General features: G+C 39.5%; 1 protein-coding gene across 1 annotated transcript; it reads right to left on the bottom strand.

Annotated features, from left to right (window-relative positions):
- Window positions 1-7,790: 7,790 nt before the first annotated feature.
- Window positions 7,791-11,120, bottom strand: UBP22 (ubiquitin-specific protease 22). The gene is made up of 3 exons (XM_087373676.1): window positions 9,667-11,120; window positions 9,420-9,548; window positions 7,791-9,258 (listed from the first exon to the last, which is right to left on the bottom strand). Exons 1-3 carry the CDS (start codon window positions 10,515-10,517, stop codon window positions 8,394-8,396), a joined length of 1,845 nt encoding a protein of 614 aa, XP_087229802.1. The 5' UTR covers window positions 10,518-11,120; the 3' UTR covers window positions 7,791-8,393.
- Between the last annotated feature and the right edge of the window lie 10,348 nt (window positions 11,121-21,468).

Here is a 21,468-nt window from a genome sequence, read left to right as displayed (position 1 = left end):
TGTGTGTGTAGCATGGGCATCATCATTGGGTACTCCCATCCTAACCACCCCAAGATCTAGCCATGAAAACATGTATGGCATGGGGTGAATCAAGTCTCTAGGAAGGGGAAAATCAAGGCATGCCACCCATGTTCCTCACCAAACATGAAGAACCTCTAAGAATAAGAAAGTAATGCCACCCATGCAATTTCAAGACTCCTTTTAACTATCCACACCCAAGGCAACCTCACACACTACATGAAGATACTCAACCAAGCTCTAGTGCATCAAGCCTCTCACGCTCAAGCAAATCTTCCATACAAGAGAATCAAAAAGGTGACAAGCATTCAACTATATGATAAGTGGAAAAATTTGAGACATCTAAGTTTTAGAATGCAATAACTAAAGTTTTCAAGAAAATTCACAAAAATTATGAATTTTTAATAATATTCAATTTGGCAAACACAATATTGAAAAAAGATGTCGATTCCTCAGGCAGTCCAAATTTCGAGGTCAGAGTCAACTAACGTGCCACCATCCAAACAAACTAGGTGTTAGAACATCATAGTTACGTTTGGGTAGACAGGTAATGCTTGTTTTCCTCGGCTTGTTATCACTTTACGTAGGAATATAGACAACCATATTGATTCCTAGAAAATAATAAAAAAGTTTAAGTCACAAGTGAAGTTTAAGTCACAAGTGGACTAAGGAGCGCATGGGTTGAGAAGGGATTAGTGGAGGTTTGGGAGAATTAGTGTGCTTGGTGTGAGGGGTTATTAATAAGAGAGTGTAAAGGAGAGATTTCACAAGGGTACATAAAAGAATAATTCATAGTTAGAAAAGTATACATGTGTGTGTGTGTGTGAAGAAATAAGTGTCTGTGTGTGATATACATTTACTAATTGTGTATGTGCGTGTGTGAGGGTATGTGTGTAAATAAATAAGTGTCTATGTGTGTGAGATTCATTTACTAATCAAAATTATTATGTGCATGTGTTGCCCAAGACCGTATGGTTGGAGTAAGCCCACCAAGTGAACTTACTCCCCACCTATTGATAATAAGTAAATAAAAGTGTATCTGTATGATAAGTGTCAAAATGGAAAAATGATGCCAATAGTAAATGTGTAAACCACTTCTGCAAAATAGATATAAAAGTTAGTAAAGAATAAGGCGGATTACAAAATGACTATAGATTATCCATGCTAAAGAATTATCCAATGGATGTGAACTAATTGTATGGCACTAGGATGACCAAGGCTAGTTGGGAAATCAAAGTGTATGTTTAGATTAAAAAGTCCCATCAATAATGGAGCCATACAATTAATTCCATGAATTGGATAAAAACTTAAAAAACGGGAACATGTAAGGAAGAAATGTTTGAGACATCTAAGTTGAATAATGCAACAACTAGAGTTTGCCAAAATTTCCACCAAAATTATGAATTTTGAAACATATTAAGTTTGACAAACACAATATTGGAAAAAGATGTCAAATCCTCATGTAGTCCAGGTTCTGAGATCAGGGTCCATTTACCTACCACCATCCACACAAACTAATTTTAAGAACATCATAGCTACATTTGGGTAGACATGTAATGCTTGTTTTCCCTGGTTTATTATCGCTTTACCTTGGAATATAGACAACCATATTGATTCTTAGATGATTAAAAGATAGTTTAAGTCTCAAGTGGAGTAAGGAGAGAATAAATGCATGGGTTTAGAAGGGATAAGAGGACATATGGGAGGATTGATGTGCTTGGTGTGTGGGGTGGTGAAACTGAGAGTGTAAAGGGAGATTTCACGAGGGATACATAAATTCATAGTTGGGAAAGTATACATGTGTGTGTGTGTGTGTGTGTGTGTGTGTGTGTAAATAAATGAGTGTATGTGTATGTGAGATACATTTACTAATCAAAATTATATTGTGTGTCTATGTGTGTGTGTGTGTGTGCGCACGTGCATGCGCACGTGTGTATGTGTTTGGCCCACTAATTACCTAAAGTGTAGTGGGGAATAAGCTGTGGAACTTACTATCCACCTACTTATAATAAGTGAAGAAAATTGGATCTATATGATAAGTGGGAAAATGAAAAAATGATGCCAATAGTAAATGCATAAACCACTTCTACAAAATAGATATAAAAATTAGTAAAAAAGAAGGAAGATTACAAAATTACTAGAGATTATCCATGCTAAAGAATTCTCCAATGGATGTGAATTAACTATATGGCATGAGCCTGCTGACCAAAGGCTAGTTGGGAAATGAAAGTGGGTGTCTAGATTAAAAAGTCCCATCAATAATTAAGCCGCCGTAAAATTCATTCCATTAATTAGATAAAAACTTAAAAAAGAGGAACATATAAGGAAAAAATGTCTGAGACATCTAAGTTGAAAAATGCAATAACTAGAGTTTGCAAGAATAAAAGTAAAATTTTTAAATAATATTGAGTTTGACAAACACAATATTGAAAAAATATGTCGAATCCTCAGGTAGTCCAGGTTTCGAGTTCCGGGTCCACTTACCTGCCACCATCCAAACAAACAAAGTGTAAGAATAGCATAGTTAAGTTTGGGTAGATAGGTAATTCCTGTTGCCCCTAGCTTGTTATCGCTTTACCTAAGAATATAGACATCCATATGGATTCTTAGATAATTTTAAAAAAGTTTAAGTCACAAGTGGACTAAGGAGAGAATAAGTGCATGGGTTGAGAAGGGATTAGTGGAGGTATGGGAGGGTTAGTGTGCTTGGTGTGTGGGGTGATTAAAAAGAGAATGTAAAGGAGCAATTTCACCGAGGGTACAAGAAATAATAATTCATAGTTTGGAAAGTATTCATGTGTGTGTGTGTGTGTGTGTGTAAAGAAATAAGTGCAATCAAAATCTGTGTGTGTGTGTGTGTGTGTGTGTAAATAAATAAGTGTCTGTGTGTGAGATACATTTACTTATCAAAATTATTTATGTGTGTGTGTGGCCCACCCCCAACCCAGAGGATAAGACCATATGGTGAGAAGTAAGCCCACCATGTTGAAACTTACTCCCCACCTACTGATAAGAAGTGAATAAAAGTGGATTTGTATGATAAGTGTCAAAACGAAAAATGATGACAATAGTAAATGCGTAAACCACTTCTACAAAATAGATCTAAAAGTTAGTAAAAAATAAGACGGATTACAAAATGACTAGAGATTATCCATGCTAAAGAATTATCCAATGGATTTGAATTAATTATATGGCACTAGCCCGACCTAGCTAGGAAATCAAAGTCTGTGTTTAGATTAAAATGTCCCATCAATAATTGAGCCATACAATTAATTCCATCAATTGGATAAGAACTTAAAAAAGGAGAACATATAAAGAAAAATGTTTGAGACATCTAAGTTGAAAAATGCAACAACTAGAGTTTGCAAAAATTTCTACCGAAATTATGAATTTTTAATAATATTAAGTTTGAGAAACACAATATTGAAAAACATGTCGATCCTCATGCAGTCTAGGTTTTGAGATCAGAGCCCACTTACCTGCCACATCCACACAAACTAAGTGTTAGAACATAATAGTTACATTTGGGTAGACAGGTAATGCCTGCTTTTCCCAGCATTTTATTGCTTTACATAGGAATATAGACAAGCATCTTAGATAATTAAGTGTGCGGTGCCATGATAGTTGCAAGCTCTTTTATCTTGCTTCTTTGTATTCTTATTCACCTCATCCAAGAAAAGTGCTTAAACCATATGTCAAAAAGCAAGGGAGGTTGCTCAAAAAGAAATTAGAAAAAGGAAAGCCTTAGACACATGGATATTGTGCATTTATATCCACTAAACTTTTGTGACAAGTGGTATCTGAGCAGTGGTCCTCTGGCGATGGAGCCCAATCCATGGAAGAGTAGCTCTCACATCCATGCCACATTTGGTAAACTATGAAGAAATCATGGAGTGAACACAAACTCAGATTTCTTGCTTATGGAATGAAGAAAGATGAGGTCCTTAAGAAGGCACCTCTTACATGATCACTGACATCACTGATGACCTCTGAGCTCCACAATCATCTCCTCAATCTGCTCCTAGATTCTCTCAATCATCCTATGTGGCTTCTATCACCACCTAACTGTGCTTATGGGCACCTAACTGTGCCTCTAGCACACACACATAGAAACCAAGGTGTGCTTGAGGCATACACCTTGAGATATCCCAACAAACCCCCCCTCAAGGGAATGTCTCAGGCTATGTCAAGGATACAGCTAGCACAAGGTGTCACATGCCATCTCATGGTGGTCATGGATCTATCAATGGCTAGGATCTCAAGCTAGCAAGGGTTCCCATGGGTGTAAAGTAAACAAAAGGGATACAAAAGACCTTCCAATGGTTATCTACCCTGCATGTACATGCACACAATGTCTGCAAGAGGTACCATGGAGAAAAAAAACACATACACATGGCCTACATCATATGGTGACCAGAGGTGTTTACAAAACACACAATAGTTTATTTCATTCATTTTGGAGGACTATCTAGGCTGAGTACCTTGACTCAAAAAGAGAGATCTAGAGCATACATGGAGATGATTCAAAAAGCATAATCTTCAAAGGATGCCTCATCTTGTGGAGGCACATCAACTGAAAGTAGATTGGCATTTTCTGTCTTTGAAGTTGCTTCCTTTTTGGCTCTACAAAACTTTTCATGATGATTGTTTTTGCCACAGTGTTTGCATGGATTGATCTTGAAGCAGTCCTTTGAGAGGTGATTAGTCTTCCCACAATGATTACAAGGTGAAAACTTGCCCTTCTGGATTTTTGTGGCATAGGCTATGTCATTGCCTTTCTGGAGCTCCATGCACCTTTCTTCTTCTTGGAGAGTAGAGATAAGACCTTCAAGATTAGGATTAGGAAGATTTTTCAAAGTGGTAACAATATGATCATAATCTTTAGGCATACTCTTGAGCAACACTGCCATTGGATCATCTGTAGTGATAGGAGAGTTGATAGAAGCAAGTTGAGTCATAAGACTCCGCATGTAATTGACATGGGCAGCCAAAGGAGTGCCACTAACCATCTTCAATTCAAACAAAGATATTTTAAGTGATAATTTTGAGATGTGAGAGCTAGCACCAAAAATAATGTCAAGATTCTGCCAAGCTTCTGAAGGAGACTCTAAGTCAGAGATGTGATGAATATAATCATCTCCTAAAGCAAGAGCAATGATGCCATATGCTTTCTCCTCTCTAGCAGGATCTCTTGCCAGGTGTGTCGGAGCTGAGGATTCTCTAGCATTGGAGGCTGTTGAAGAAGAAGTTGAAGCTGGTTTGACAAGTCCCTAGAGGTTTTCCTTCATCAATGCAAATTTCACCTTCATCTGCCATGTGTGGAAGCCCTTACCATTGAACTTATCTATATTTAATATGGTAGCCATGAGAGGGTCTAACCCAAGTATTGGGCAGTGTCTTCTCTCTTACAAGGCTAGAAAAATAACCGAAAAGCTTCAAAGTATAAGCATTTAATGCAAAGACTTGTGACCAAATTTCATACTACAAATCAATGATGCTTTCACTTACATGCTTCACAGAGGTGGCTAAATAAAAGCTTTCCAAGCAAATCCAGGTGTAGCAACTCAAAGCAAAGCTGTAGCCACAGTGTAGTGATGCTTTTCAAAACTTCAAAACCTCAAAAATGCTAAAGTAGCATCTAATGTAGCATCACATTCACAACCTTGTCAAAACTGTCAAAAATAGAGGCCTGAACTTGGAGGGCTTGTATCTCACTCTCCAAAGCAAAGAAAAAGGAGCTTTCTGAGGCAAAAGAAAGCTCATATACCAGAGAGAACCCACTGAAGAGGAGAGGCACAAATCCGCCTCAGGTCGCCATAGCTTGCTTCTTCAAAGTCGACTGGTTTTTCTCTGTTTTCTCCTTGAATATGTAGCCATTGCTACTCAGATTTCAGCACAAGATAGCCCAAGGTATGGAGAAGCTTCCCCTGAAAGGAATTAGAGAAATATGAAGCAGTCTCGGAGAAATCGCAGGAAAGAGATTCGACAATCTGCGCGAAATGGCGACCAGCAGAGATGAAGATGCTTCAATTCCTTGTAGCCAAGAGTTCGCCCCTTTGAGAGGTATCTCCAGCAGGAAGGGCTTGGAGAAAGGCGGAGAACTGAAGGAGAACAGGCTTTAGCAATATTTGGGAAGAAAGAGGAGAAATGGTGAAGCTGAAGAAGAAGAAGATGATGATGATGTGGCAAAAATGGGCTCAAGGGGGATCAAAGGGCTCTGATACCATGTTGGTAAACTGTGAAGAAAGCATGGAGTGAACACAAGCTCAGATTTCTTGCTTATGGAATGAAGAAAGATGAGGTCCTTAAGTAGGCACCTCTTACATGATCACTGACATCACTGATGACCTCTAAGCTCCACAATCATCTCCTCAATCTGCTCCTAGATTCTCTCAATCATCCTATGTGGCTTCTATCACCACCTAACTGTGCTTATGGGCACCTAACTGTGCCTCTAGCACACACACATAGAAACCAAGGTGTGCCTGAGGCATACACCTTGAGATATCCCAACAGCCACCACCTAGCTATCTAATCATAGAAACGAGATGACCAAAACGGATGGCTGCTCTAGCCATATGTGACTTTTATCTAGATTTCTAAGCTCTAAAAGGGCCTACAACATGAAGTTGTCATAGTGAAGAAGGGGCCACTAACAAGAAAGCTACATGGATGGGCAAATAGCCATAGATGAAGAGTACAAGAGTTGTGATCAATCAAACATGAAGGATTTCTTACCTAAAACAACTACATTGGTTACAAAGTTTAAGTAGAATGAAAATATGACTAAATTGTTGGCCTAAAGTTATGAAGAAGGGGACCAAAATGATGCTGAAATATAAAATCATGCAGACTAGACTACCATTGCCATTGCAATAAATAAGGAGATGGGGGGGCTACAACCTCAAAGGAAAGGGTGTGTAACGTGCAAATTAGTGGATCAATTTTAGAGAAAAGAATTGGGCAATCACACCATTGAGTCAAATATATTCCTTATAAATGGCTCATGTAAAGAAGTATATTCCCCATAATGTAATTATAACTTATAATAAATGCAAGAACATCAATACAAAAGTTTTCCAAAATACTTCTTTCTTAAACAAATAATAATCCATTTTGAAAAGCTAAGCTACTCATCATTTGAGTGATGTTGAAATAGCACTCTCATATATCCTTATGATTCCATTAGAGCATGGTCAATATGAATACATATATACAAGAATGTCCAACTCCATAGAGCCATTGTATGATGGAATAGACACCACCATGTTTCCTCCTACAAGAAAAGCCAAAGTATAATGCCAAATGTGCAATGTGGTGCTTTATGATGAACTTGAGTTAGTGTCCACTTTGTAACTCCCTCGCCTATGCATATGAGCTTTATGGAATAAAATTACAAAATAATTTAAACTAGACACCATAGCGCATTTTCAACTAGATGTGAATTTTATGGCCATCCAAGATCTAACTTGGTTTTAAACTTGTTTGACAAAAAACGCCATTTTGAATTGGAAATGCCACATGGGTGCCTTCGCAGTCCAGTGCTCAATACTGTCTTCATAATCACACTGGATATGGGAGCATCACATTAATGCACAATCCAATGCGCATTGCTTCTTAGAACATTTTTATAGGCTGAACATGCTAATCTTTAATGACAAGTCAGGAAACGAGGCGATTAGGGGTGGAGTTCAACAGATAACATGTCAACTGCCCTATGCAACACTTGCAATTTATTATGCTTTATGAAAAAAAAATGACATTTACTAGTTATCAACCAGAATGTTGCTTAGCACATTTTGGATGGCTTAAAAAGAATAGAATGTACAACTTAACACCACTTCTAAAACCTATGAGCTTAGATCCATGGCACCTACACTACAAAAGTATTTGGCTGTCTTTCAAACCATCTTTCAGCGGTGAAAGTAACAGAGTGGGAAAACTTCCCAATTAATTCCACTACATTTGCGCTCGTGGTCATCATCAAGCTTTTTCAATTTAATGCTACCCACTCCTCCCATGATCACAATCTTGCCATTCAGGGAATCCTCCATTAAATCCCTCTAAATCCAAGAGAGCAATGTCACAGATGCAAGCAGTGACATACGTGATACTCGAAGTTGATATGCCCCACCCGCCTCCAAAACATGGCATACCAAAATTAAGGCATCAGCAAGGATGTTGAAATCAAGCACTTGATTGCTCACTAGTCGTCCGACTGTCAGCATTTCCAACCTCACACCTTTCAGACTGATGATTGCTCATAAGACAGAGCTGACTCATTCAAATCTCGCCCCTTTAGGCAGGTCTCACCATGCAACAGCAATTGCCATGTAAGCACCTTTTAGAGTTGCACATGCAGTACAACAGTTTGCTCAGAAGCCATTTGCCAAACCATGGCCTAAATCTTTGTTGTGGTTGCCGTTGCTGTCTCCAGAAGCCAAGCCATCTTTCCCAGGCCATTGCTCACTGACCTTGTAGGAAAAGGTTTTCTGGACATAGTATAACATGTATCCCTGAGAAGCTCTCACCACGTCATCACTGACTTGGGTGACCCAGGCATCATCACATTTATACCAGAGTCCTCCCAGCCGCAAATATGTAATGTAGTGACCAGAATCCAGCTTACCTGAGTGAGTGACCACTGCAAAAAGCTCAAATTCAGGAGGACTTGTAAAGGACAAGGGAGAGTCAGACTCATCACCATCCACAAAAAGAAGCCTATTTCCATGCCTGGTTCGCACTATAGAGGATGAAAGGTAAGGAGACATGTCCAAGAGAAAGGGAAACTGTACATAACGGTCAATTTTCCTAGACATGTTGCGGACAGATGAGTGCTCAAATCTCTTTATATGGAGACACAAGACAAGTGGCAGCTTCCTCAAGGACATCTGCTTCACTGATTCCTGTCGCACCTGGCAGTTTTGGCAGAAGAACTTTTCATTTGAGCCGAGCCTCTCCGGTCTAGTAAACCGGTCTAAACACCCATACAGGGTGGAAGTCCCTAAACCCAAGCTGACCCCTTGTGCTCCTCTGTTAGCTCGGCCGCCATCCCCATTGCCCAGGTAAGGATCTGGATAGATTTTATCTGAGCCAGCACCAGGCTCCAAGTCCAGAGATATGTCGAGGCATGGATCGTAAGTTGTCGAGCTAAAACCACAGACTGTGCAAGTTACATCAGAACGCAACAGTCCCGAGAATACACGATGTGCAATGCACTCACAATCGCCATCACCTGCACTGCCATCAAAGAAGAAATTGAACTCGTCAACAGCTAAGCCACCGAAGAGAGCTTCAACATAAAAGAGCAGAAGGAAAAGAGATCGACAGTTCCAGAACCCAACAAAAGAACATCAACGACCCACATTAAAAAGGGAAGCCCCATGACTAGTGATCAATACCTTCTATTATTCCTCTCTGACAGAAATGACTTGCCAACATTAGCATGAATCCCATCGACAGCTGATATAAAGAATTCATGAGCATCCTGTTGCTCGTAACCAGCAAGATTTGCAGCATGCTGCCACCAGCTGCAAAACCATGGAAGAGACTTCAAATCTCAAGGCACGCAAAAAATGCTGTCATTTTACAACTAAGCCTAACAAAATCCTCAGGTGTAATCAGAAGAGCACAGGGAAAATGACCAGCCTGTGAAGGAACTGAGCGGGGCTATAAGGAGAGCGATCTCCAGAGAAGGCTGCAGAGTAGATGGTATCCATATCACACCCGAGGCAAAGATGGGCTCCACGGCCTTGACAAATGTTACGATTGTGCCGATCACTCAGAAAATAGTTTCTTAGAGGAGGTGTATGAAGGAGGGCTTGTAGAACTGAATTCATGAAGCAGGTGTTCCCCAAATTGTTCAGGCCTCTTAAACCCCAGGGCAAGGACGAATCGTGATCGAGGGGAGTAGATCCCCGTCTTAAAAGAGCCTGCTCCCTTGAGGTTGGCACCCAAGGGCGATACTCTGCTTTCCTTCTCCTCTTCCTTTGCTCTGGCCTCTTCAACTCCGAATCCTCGCATTTAAATCCTGCACCGTTCACCGTAGAATCCCCCCTGTCCCCTCGAAGCTTCCTGTCGCTCCCGCTTGGCCTTAACGCTGCCGATTGGGCACAGATAACAGCTCTATCAAAATCTGGATCATAGACCTGGTCATTGCAGGCACAACAGAAGAGCTCGGCTCGTTCTACGTCAATTGCAAGGTCATGACCAGGCTTTGCCTGCGCGTGTGCCCGAGCGTGAAGCGAATCCGGTGGAACCCAGCACCCTATGGTGGCACAGAGAAGGCACGCGTACAGCCTGCCATGGCTTTTCGCACAAATGGCACACCGGGGCACCTCCTTCCCTTCCTTCTTGAGGCTGGCCCTGCCCAGAGGTCCGGTCTTGATACATCTTTGCAATACACGAAACCCTCGAGCTCCATGCTTAGACCTGTAGTCCAGAAGATGCTGGCATGGCCTGTATGTTTCTTCAAAAACCGCTTTCTTTCTAAGTGCCATTTCACATTCCAAGAGCTCATACGTAATGAGACCGTCGAGCTATCCAGCCTCTCCTCGGGGATCGTTCGCAAGCCCTTTATACGCATCAGAGCTCACAGAGGGCGTTCGATTTGCGTAGTTGCGCGATGAACCACAATTTTCGGCCTCTTGTGCAACCAAATGCAAAGGCGAGCGCAGAAATACGACGCGAGTCTGCTCGACGGCTCCTTTTGAGACGAATTCCAAAAGCGGGGCACGATTCTCGCTGAAAAGGGGCGATTTAAGAAAAGAGAGGAGGGAAGGAAGGGGGCAATCGAGGGAGAAGGGAGCGCCCCCCGAAGAGAGGGGCGGGAGCGATCTACAGAGATGCCCGAGCCGTGCAAGAAGAAGAAGAAGAAGAAGAAGAAGGAGGAGAAGAAGAAGAAGAGCGGTGATTCAAAACAGAGCGAGAGGAGCAACGAGGCAAAGCCCTGAGAAGGCACATTCTGGAGGCAATGTCGCCACAGAAGAGAAGGTGGGAGAGACGATGGCTATGGCGGCAGAGCAAGGCGGCTATGGCGTCTCAGAAAAGGCAGGCTCCCAAAAGGAAAAAAAAAAAAAACAACCTTCACGTTTGGGGAAACATTGAAGATGAAGATGAAGATGAAGATGAAGATGAAGAGAGAAAAACATTAAGCTTTTGAAGAAGAAGAAGACCCTATAAATGACAATTCCTACCTTAGATTGGCTCAACGCTCTAATTTTGAATCCTTCCTTTCTTCTGCAAGAAGCTTGATGAAAAAGAGGCTTGATGAAAGAGAGAGAGAGAGAGAGAGAGAGAGAGAGAGAGAGAGGAACCTAGTCTTACTCTCACGCACTCCTCCTGTAGGTGAGGTATAGCTTGCACACACACGTGTTGTAAATGTGCTCGGAGCTCACTCACCATTACAACTCTCTGCGAAGGAAACCCTACCCAACCAGCAAGACAAGCTCCTAGTCCAAAGCTCTGTTAAAGATAACAGCATCACTTCTTTAAAGCCATTGAACACACCTTGCAATGTTCGACCAACATATCCACTGTGCTCAATTAAAGATAACCGTAGCATGTAAAGCCATGAACACACCTTGCAATGTTCCACCAACATATGCATTGTGCTCATGCACACCCTACATGCAAGGCAAAACCTTAGCAACTAGATCGACATGGTGAAGAAATGCAGATGAAGACCCTAGAGGAGGCAAGCAATATGCCCGAGAAGAATTTTAGCTACTTACTTTTAGTCTCTATTAGCATTGCAATCAAGTTTGAGTTTGACTTATGACCATTTTAAAAATAGACTTGCTTAAAAGGCAAGGCCAAAATACTAACAAGATTGGTGTAGTGATGCAGATCTAGTTCATGTCAAGCTCATGTTGCAGCAACAAGGCAAGCAATATAGTACCTCTAAAATCCTTTGCTATGTTGGGTCAAAATAAGCAATGCCTTAAAAGTTTTAGTTTGTATAACTCATGAGCTCTTCAAACACAGAGGCTTGCTTGAATGAACGGCCAAGATTTCTTAAGGGAGGCATAGATGGAAAGGATGAAGATGTAGATGACGTCCCTATAAGAGGTTTGTCGAGTATAGCTTCTTATAATTATAGCAACAAGCATGTAAATAGCCCTCACTTCTAGATATGGACAAACCTTAAGTTTGCTCATAATGTTTACAAGCCCAAAAACTAGTGACAATGAAATTCCTTCATAAGGCAATCGATTTGTAAATCTAGTTATGCATTTTAGACTAACCCTTTTTCCCTATAGTAATTTACATTTTTCTTTCAATGCCTAAATAAAAATCCCTTCTCGTAAACAAATAGAAAAATGTATATTAAAATGTAGTGCTATCTAGCCATTCTCTCATTGAATGACAAGTGAAGAAAGAAACACAAAGGCTTTGATTACAAAAGCTTCAAACAAGACTGGTTAGGGACGTTTTTCCACAATTGTTTATTAAATGGTTCCATAGTAAAGGGGCCAAACTAGAACTGGGACTCTTCTTTTGAGTATGTGACTGAGGATCAAAAGAGAAAACTATGTGCAAAGAAGGTGTGAGGTCAATGATTGAAGGGTGAATAACCTATTTGTGCCTTGTCTCAAGCTTATAGAGAGTCTATCTAGTTTGGCTTTGCCCTCTTTTGACCTATCTTGAATTAATTTGAAAAGTGGGTGGAGTATACATAATTTATCTATTTATTTATACATACATACTTGCGTGTGTGCTTGCATCCATGCATACACATACGTGCGCATGTGTGCATGTGCATGTGTGTGCGCGCGTGCATGTGCGCATGTGCATGTGTGCATGTGTGTGTGTGTGTGTGTGAGAGAGAGAGAGAGAGAGAGAGAGAGAGAGAGAGAGATTTCAGTTTTTAAAAAATGTATGTTTGTAAGCAGCCTACCCTACTAAGTACCCTTAGCATTTTAAAACTCTACTCAAATGAAGCTCTTTTATATAGATGAGATATAGATATATCTCTATATATAGAGAAGAGTTTGATGTGAGTAGGGTTTTAATACACAAAGGGGTTTCTAAATTGCCTCAAAAATCTACAAATGTCTTTTTTACATAATGTCTTGAATGTAGGTGATAGGAGTGTTCCTTAGAGAGGATCAAACATCTCAAGTTTCAAGTAAATATGCTGCCTTCATGACTTCCCTTTGGTGATTGTCTCCTCCATTGACACAAAAGACAAGAGTAAAGAAAGTTTAAAGACACATGGTAGCAGGCTACATGGTGGTGCAATGTGTTCTAGTAGTAAATAGGACTTACACAAGCGGTGATTCACTGCCTCCCTTGACTTTTGAGGGACAAAGAACCATTGAATCAAAGAAAGAAAGATAGGAGCATAGGCCATATCCCATAAAGGAATCTAGGAGGGAAGGTGACCTTCCATAAAGGATCAACACTATCTCAAGACAATCCATGGAGCTCAGAACAACCATATTACATAGACATCATAATGGAATAAGGCATATAAATACATCTAGCACACGAGGAAGCCCTCAAAACAAAACAAAAAGTGGGCCAAATCTCATCTGCAAGTTTTTATGGCCACACGACGTCAAATTGTAGCCGAGCTTGAAAAATATTCACTTTGGATGTATTACACTCAAGTTTTATATGCTTATATCAACACTTTTGGTTTTTGGGACAAATTTAAAGGGTGGACTAGGGTACGACCAAGCCCTAATCCCTACTTTTGGTTGTATATATCTATTGATGTGTATAAGGGCCCAAAAGGGAAACCAGAAGGAGCCAATGTTACATCAAAAATTGTATGTATGAGAGCAAGGAGGGAGAGATTTCAGAAGAGTTCGCCATTATAGCTACATGCTACTTTGCCCAAAAAGTGGCTCCCACATGATGAGGTGGACCTCCATGTCTCTTTCGATACCTCGTCCTCTCCTTCACCTCCCCCCTTGCTACTCGACATAGAAATCCAAGGTAAGTGCTCTCTCTTATGAAAGAATGCATATTACAAGTGCAAAGAAATTTCGTGAAAGGTTTATATTTAGAAGCATAGCATAGATGTGACATTTCACTTACATCAATAAAGATACAAGTTCTTCCTTGGATTTCTATATTTTCTCAAACAATGCACTTGTTCCATTTCTATAAGCATATCTATACTCCTCCTACATGCATCCCATGTTCATAACCTAGTGCTAAAAGTACAACATACATTGCATGTGATTCTGAAGCATTATTACATTCCACAATAATAAAGTTTTAGAGTACTTACAAAGTATGTGGAGAATCCATTGCTTTTCCCCCCAAAGACCCCCCCTAAAAGAGGATCATCTAAGTGGGATATCCTACCATCATCACCCTTGAGAAATGATATCCTAAAATGGGCAATCATGCTTTAAACTTAGTGAAGGAAACTAGCCATAACTACATAACTTTACTAGATGGTGCAAAAAACAAGATAAAATTCTAAGATCATCTTTTGCCATCTGATTTGATATGCTACATGATCCCATTTGGATTTGTTGACCAAAAGTTATAGATTGTCAAAGTTTGGCTATTTTTTGCAATTTTTAGGAAAAAAAAGCCATGGTCACCCAAGTTTGTGTTTCAAACACAAATGAGCACCTAATTTTCTAAAATACACGTTTAGAAAAACATTGGTAGGATTAGTAGAGTTGAGCCCACGGGATTTTCCCACTTTCTCATGGGTGTAATTTGTTCACTTTCATAGGCTTATGACTCAAATCTTTTCTAGTCTTCACAACTTGGCACATTTTACAACATATATGAACTATCAAATGCATGTACCTAAGATTTCATTAAAAAACCCAACATCTCCTCAGCATGCAAGTGATTAAACACGTTATTTTTCTATGAATCCAATTGGTATTGTCAATCCATCAATACTTGCTTATATTCCATAGTGCATAGTTGAGCCATATGTTTTATTATAGCCATACCCTTGCTACCAACCACTATTTATTTTTTATCATCGATAGCACCTAGAAAGTTTGTCAATGCTTTCAGATCCACATTTTGCATATTGTTCCCATCTGTGGAATGATGTTGGTGATGACTCGCTTGCACTTATGTGCTTAGTTAGAGATAGAGACTCTCTTGCTAATTCTTTGGGCCCTTTTTTGATCCACTGAAAACTCTTGCATGATCCTCAATGTTTGGCTTTCAAAGAGCCACAATATTGCTAAGAGACAGGGATAGAGACCCCTTGGCTCATGATTTGGGCCCTTTCTCGATCCACTGCAAACTCTTGCATGAGACTCTCCCTCTGCCTCCCCCTCTCCTTAGGGTCTAGCTTTTGGAGAAATTTTCCAACTTTCTCCGTGCGACTGCCCTAGGTAGTAAAAGTCCTTTTTTTGCTCTTGAACCACTAGATGCCATTCTAGTCTATATTTAAGCAACCTTAAACTTAGAACCAATAAAACTCTAAACTAGAAACAATATATACACAATAGAAACAATGTACATTCAAGCAGCCCCAAACTTAAAAACATATTAACTTTATATAAAACCGTTATGCAAGAAAAACCTCATGAACAAAGCCTAAAACTTGGAAATACACACCACCATCTGAGAACCCATATGTACATTAGCTCTTTTGTAAAAGATATTGGAAACCTTCAAGAGTAGGAGGTGTGTGAATGTATTTACAAAGAGAAAGCTTTGAAAAGAAACCCAAAAATATCAAAAGCAAACATACCATTTTCTCTTTATATATCTTAGCCTTTGCATTAATTATTGAAAAATTTCACACGTTGAAGAGTATGAGTGGTGTAAATGTGTTGAAAAAGTAAAAACTATGAAAAGTAGAGGCAAGCATGCTATTTTCTCTCTACGTATCTTAGCTTTATATAAAGAATTAAAAAACATTTAAAAAATCCTCTGGAGCCTACTTACCCTTTCCCATGTTGAGCTCTCTTCATATCTATCTTTCCACTTAACCAAACATTCTTGCCATATATTTTTCTTGTCTATCTAAAATTCTTTCTAGTTCATGTGGTAAAGATGCGGGTTCAATGAGTTCAACTAGGACTTCATTTCCAATGAGATTATCATCATCTCCTGATTTTATTTTTAGCCTACTAACATGAAAAACTGGATGTACTCTAGATCATGTATTCCCTCAGGTAAGGCTAATTTGTAAGCAAGTTCTCCAATCCTCTTAAGTATTGTGAATGGTCCACAATACCTAGGAGACAACTCCAGACATTTATCTGCATTAGGGGAGAATTGGGGTCTCCAAAGGGCCCCCAATTAGTGTTTCCTAATTTCAAGGGATTAGTGAGGCATTTGAGGTATACCAATGGGAGTGCTCCTTTTTGTGGGGCAATGCCATGTTGAGGTGGAGGGTGGGAAAACTTGCAAACAGCCCCTATTGGCTACTCCTCTTACACCCAGGACCACTCAAACCATCCCCCCCCCCCCTCAACCCATGCTTGACCCTTTTCCCATATGCACCTCCCCCAAATGAACCTACAAGTCATTCAAGAGGCAGTGGGCCCTTCTGGGTAAAATTTTCCCCCCTCTCAGCTTGTTACAGGCCTGCCCCCTCCTCTTCTCTGGTCCAGCTCCATTCTCCCTCCATTTTTCAAACGTGGGAACTCATTTGGCATCTTCTCTGCCCCCTCTTGCTCTGATCCACTGTGTTTCTCCCTCTCTAGCACCTCCTGTAGCAGCTGCTCATTCTCTCTCCATTCCTAGCTACAACACCTCCTACAGCAATAGTTGCTCATCCCCCTCTACTCTTTCTTCCTCCATTCCTAGCTAAGTACCTCCTGTAGTGGCTGCTCATCCCCCTTTGCTCTTTCTCCCTCCATTCCTAGCTACAACACCTCCTGGAGCAGCTGCTCATCCCCCTCTACTCTTTCTCCCTCCATTCCTAGCTACAACACCTCTTGGAGCTTCTCTCAACCTTTAGTTGCACCCTCTATACCTTCTCTCTCTCTCTCCCTCTATCGGAGCTGCACTTTCTAGTCCACTATTGCTGTTGTGACCTCTGTATAGGCATGGTGAGGAGACCATACATATACTCTGTGTCCCACAGGAGCAAAAATGCATTGGGTGAATGGGTGCCTTGCACCTACAACTTGAATGATTGGATAGTCATGAGAGGATCTGCCAAGGGTCCACATAAGCTTCCCAAGAGCAAAAGAGGTGATCTTTTGCATGAATGGAAGGGCCGCATCATGAAGTCCAAGCTTGGGAAGAAAGGATTTCTTGCAAAGGTGCAACACATATACATGGGAAAAGACATGCGCCTTCCTCCATCAAGCAATCAATCGACAATACCATCGCATTATAAGTCTACATTTGTGTAAGATTTTGAAGTGTAATGAGTTAGCTTGAAATTGTATTTTGAAATAGAACCAGTGTAATGAGTTAGTTATATCCACACCAAACAATCCCGAGATTATGGCTGATGTAACAGAGGTAGAGTGGGAGAGGAAGTTGTGTAAGACTTGGCACCTAGGATTCAAGCTTTCTTGAACCTTATAGATGTGTATAAAAAAGGTATGTTCGAGAGGAGAGTGTGTATTGATGGTCTTTTGTTTGATGTGCTACTATTATTCATCTGAGTATTGAAGGGAAAATTGAACATCACTAAACCATTTGTCTATTTTATCTAGTACTAAATGTATGAAAAAATGAGAGAAATGACCATTAACTAATAGGCTACAAAAATTGTTTACAAGGTGGTAACTTTGGCTAAGTGGAGAGTGAGAAAGTTACATGCACTACTTTAGACTTCCTATAATGGTAGTTGTCTTTTTGTGATGTCCACAGTCTACTGAAAAATTTTAGAATCTTGGAATCATCCTGCTCAAGGACACATGCAAATCCTCTGAAGATCACATTGGCAAGTTTTTGGGATATTGTCTCTAAGATCAAATAAAAAGAGGATGAGAATTTGAATTTTTCCTAGCGCGCTGCTCGTAGTGATTTTATCGACATTTGATTGTGATTATGACTATTGACACTCAGGTAATATGCTAGTATCTTATCTATTTGTGAGACTTATCTCAGCGCTACTATTCTTAACGTTAATATTATAGGCATTATCTCGACACCTAGGGAAGGGCTTGTTCCCTCAAATTATAGCTCTTTGGGGAAGGAAGCGCACCACCTCCCCGCCCACACTATGTGTGGTTATAATAATTATATATTATATATTATCATATAAATATTAATTGCTCATCCATTCAAAATTTCTTGTTTTCATTTTGAATTCTTACAACATTCTTCTCTTTGAATGCATGTTATATCAATGCGAGGAAGCAAGAAAATCCAAGCTGGATATAAGATCAAAGGATGATGACACCCTTATTCATATGGTTGTAGTCCATGAGACGATATTGTATAGACTTCAACGAGGATCAGTTATTGTATCGCCTTATTCATATATTTGTTGGACTTTAGCTTCCAAAATATGGACATCACAAAATCAATAATAAATCACCACCCCTGACATTTGCAAGGAGGATCATGTCCTCAACGGACCATGTGTCATGTCTCCTGTCACAATTCTACTCATTAGCTTTTTCCCCTAAAATTTTGGTAAAATACTAGGATTCAGGTTCAATTTTGAGTTAGTAGTTACGTGCTCCCATGATGGAAAGGCTGCCTGCCGCAAATCTAGTTGCCTCTTTTTTTAGACTTGTAAGCTAGAATGGCATAATGGGGTTTGGGAGCAAGTATGTTGAGAGCATGAGGTGATGAGGGGGCAAGGAAAGGCAAAAACATGTGAAATGGTAGGTTCTAGGTTTTTAAAAATAAAGAGTTGGTATAAACATCGAAACAACCCCAAACAAGCATCGAAATAAAGATTGCAAAACTGCTACCATTCCTTTTTTTCTAGGTTTTTCCCAATGCTTATATCAATGCCTTCAAACAAAATTAACATGAATATTCATTCCCTTGCAATTTACTTTGGAAGTCCAAAGTTTATAGAACTTAAGGTCATGTCTGCCTCTAATATCCTACCAATTTTAGATTTATTTTGACTTGTAAAGACACACTTCAATTGGGGTGCATCATTAGCATGTTTGGCTAAATTGATCCGAATGGAACAAAAACTGGGTCGGTATCTAGAACACAGTGCAAAAAATAACCCTACCATTTAGACCTTAAAATCCTCATATTTTGATAGATGTCCTTGTTTTTTAATCCTAACCCCCACGTAGGCACTAAATTGAGATGCAATAAGGGCATGTTGGGCTACATCAATCCAAATGGAACAAAAATCGGTTGGGACCTATTTTTAATCATAATCCTATCCAAACACTATATTGGGGTACATCAAGGGCAAGTTTGGCTACATTGATTCAAATAGAACAAAACTTGTCTACTAGTAAGTAGTGAAACAAAAAATTGTACCAATTTTGGTCCCATTTAGACATACAAAGACTCACATTTTACTAGATCGCTTTTTAATCATGACCCCCCAGGTACTATCTTGGTATGCATCAAAGGCATGTTGGGTACATTGATCCAAATGAAGCAAAAGTTGATAGGGATTTAGATACCAAGCATCCTAGCAAGTTTGATTCAATCAAATGAATAAAACTTGGTAGGTATCTAAAACATAGTGTAGCTAAGAATCCTACCAATTTTTTTCCCCATTTAAACTTGCAAAGCCGCACACTTTAATAAATGTCATCATTTTTAAATTCAAACTCTACCTAGGCATGAAATTAGGGTCAAGGGCATGTTGGGTTACATTGATGCAATTGATTCAAAACGTGGTATAAAGCAGTAAACTAGTTAAGCCAAACATCTTACCAATTTTGATCCCATTTATAGCTTCAAACGCTCACATTTTAATAGTTTGCATCATTTTTCAATCTTGCACTAAATTGGTATCCACCATCAAAGGTAGGTTGGGCTACATTATGAAACAAAGCTTGGTAGGGATCTAGAAAATAGTATATCAAGCATTCTGATTCATTTGAGCAGAATAAAACTTGGTGGGGATTTAAAACATAATACAACGAAGCACACTACCAAGTTTGGTACGAACTCTGACTAGGAACTAAATAAGGGTCAAGGGCATGTTGGGTTACATTGATCCAAATGAACAAAACTTGGTATGGATATATAAAATTGGTTAAACCAAGCATACTACAAAGTTTGGTGCCACTTAGACCTTTGAAGGCTCATGTTTTTATAAATGGCATCAATTTTCAATCTTAATCCTACATATGCACTAAATTGCGATGCATCCACTGAATGCTAGACTACATTGATACAAATGAAACAAAACTTGGTAGTGACCTAGAAATAGTTGAACCAAGTACCCTACCAATTTTGATCCCATTTAGACCTATAAACCCTCACATTTTAATAGAAGTCACAATTTTTCAATCATAACCTTACCTCAAGTGATCACTCTGAAAAGAATCATATAACAAGTGCAAGCAAGAAAACATTTAGAATATCCCTGTATTTAAAATCTTAAAATTTTTGCATCTTTTCTTTACTTCTCTTTGGTACATATACATATTCCTCGATCACCCACTTCATCACCTCTACAACAGAGGCACCTTGAACAGCCCTAGTACTCACACATTTCAAGCTCTATCTTTGAGGCCCAAGAATGAAATGTGTTCCCTTCAAACTCATTCAAGGACGTTTCTTCCTTCAACTTCTATCCTCCTATAGGTGGACCACCATATCTTTGTAATGTGTGGTGTTGGATGACTTGTTACATATACTTTATCATCTTTAGATTAGGAATTGTGGCTCAATCAAAAGGGCTAAGCAAAATCCCATTGTCCTAATACCTAGTAGAAAGGCGATGAATATGATGTCAATAAAATAGAACTCTCCAAGCCAATGAGCTTCTTTCTCATTTGGAAGTAACAAGTTGCTGAGCTCAATGATCTTTACCTAATCCACTATCAGACACTTGTACTTTATCAAAATATATAAATTTAAGTTCTTCAGCTATCTTCCGACCTCCTTGACCTTTGAAAAAGGTGCCAAAGGGACTCTCCTTGAATGCCAAAATTTGGAGAGGTTTTACCGTGGTGACGAGAGAGAGAATGTAAATTGCACAAGTGGGAAGCTGAATTCACGCAAGATCCTTGTCCTCACACTAATAATTCATGGTTCAATCTCATTATTATTGCCTAAGTGGAACATCAATTGCACTCATCTCCAGCTTAAAGGAAACCAACATGAGAACTAATTTATGTAAAGTTGACTTTGTTTGGCACCTAGGAATAGTGATAGTTGAACTACTAATTTGACACAATTTCCCCTAGGTCTTTGGATCCCATTTGATTGATTTTTTTTGAAAATCTATCATCTTCATTTAAATTTAGATTAAAAAAGTGCACTTTATATGAACAGGACTTTTTTACAATGAGGAGGTTCAAGGGATCATACTTCATGTCAGTTGGAATATCATATAGAAGTTTTCTTGAATCCTATTCAGGTCCCATGCTTCATCATTGAGGCATA

This window comes from Dipteris shenzhenensis, chromosome 1 (assembly GCF_047967505.1).
Source record: "Dipteris shenzhenensis isolate YYH24624 ecotype China chromosome 1, Dip_SZ_1.0, whole genome shotgun sequence".
In the NCBI taxonomy this organism is placed as follows: domain Eukaryota; kingdom Viridiplantae; phylum Streptophyta; class Polypodiopsida; order Gleicheniales; family Dipteridaceae; genus Dipteris; species Dipteris shenzhenensis.
This window is presented reverse-complemented; position numbering and strand designations above follow the sequence as displayed.

What these genes read in the sequence shown, in the direction of transcription:
- UBP22 (XM_087373676.1), bottom strand. Translation starts at nt 10,517, where the DNA reads ATGGCACTTAGAAAGAAAGCGGTTTTTGAAGAAACATACAGGCCATGC. An exon ending in CCCGCTCAGTTCCTTCACAG is followed by an intron (nt 9,549 to 9,666) that starts GCTGGTCATTTT and finishes ATGGTTTTGCAG; the next exon opens with CTGGTGGCAGCATGCTGCAA. An exon ending in TCAGAGAGGAATAATAGAAG is followed by an intron (nt 9,259 to 9,419) that starts GTATTGATCACT and finishes CTTTGATGGCAG; the next exon opens with TGCAGGTGATGGCGATTGTG.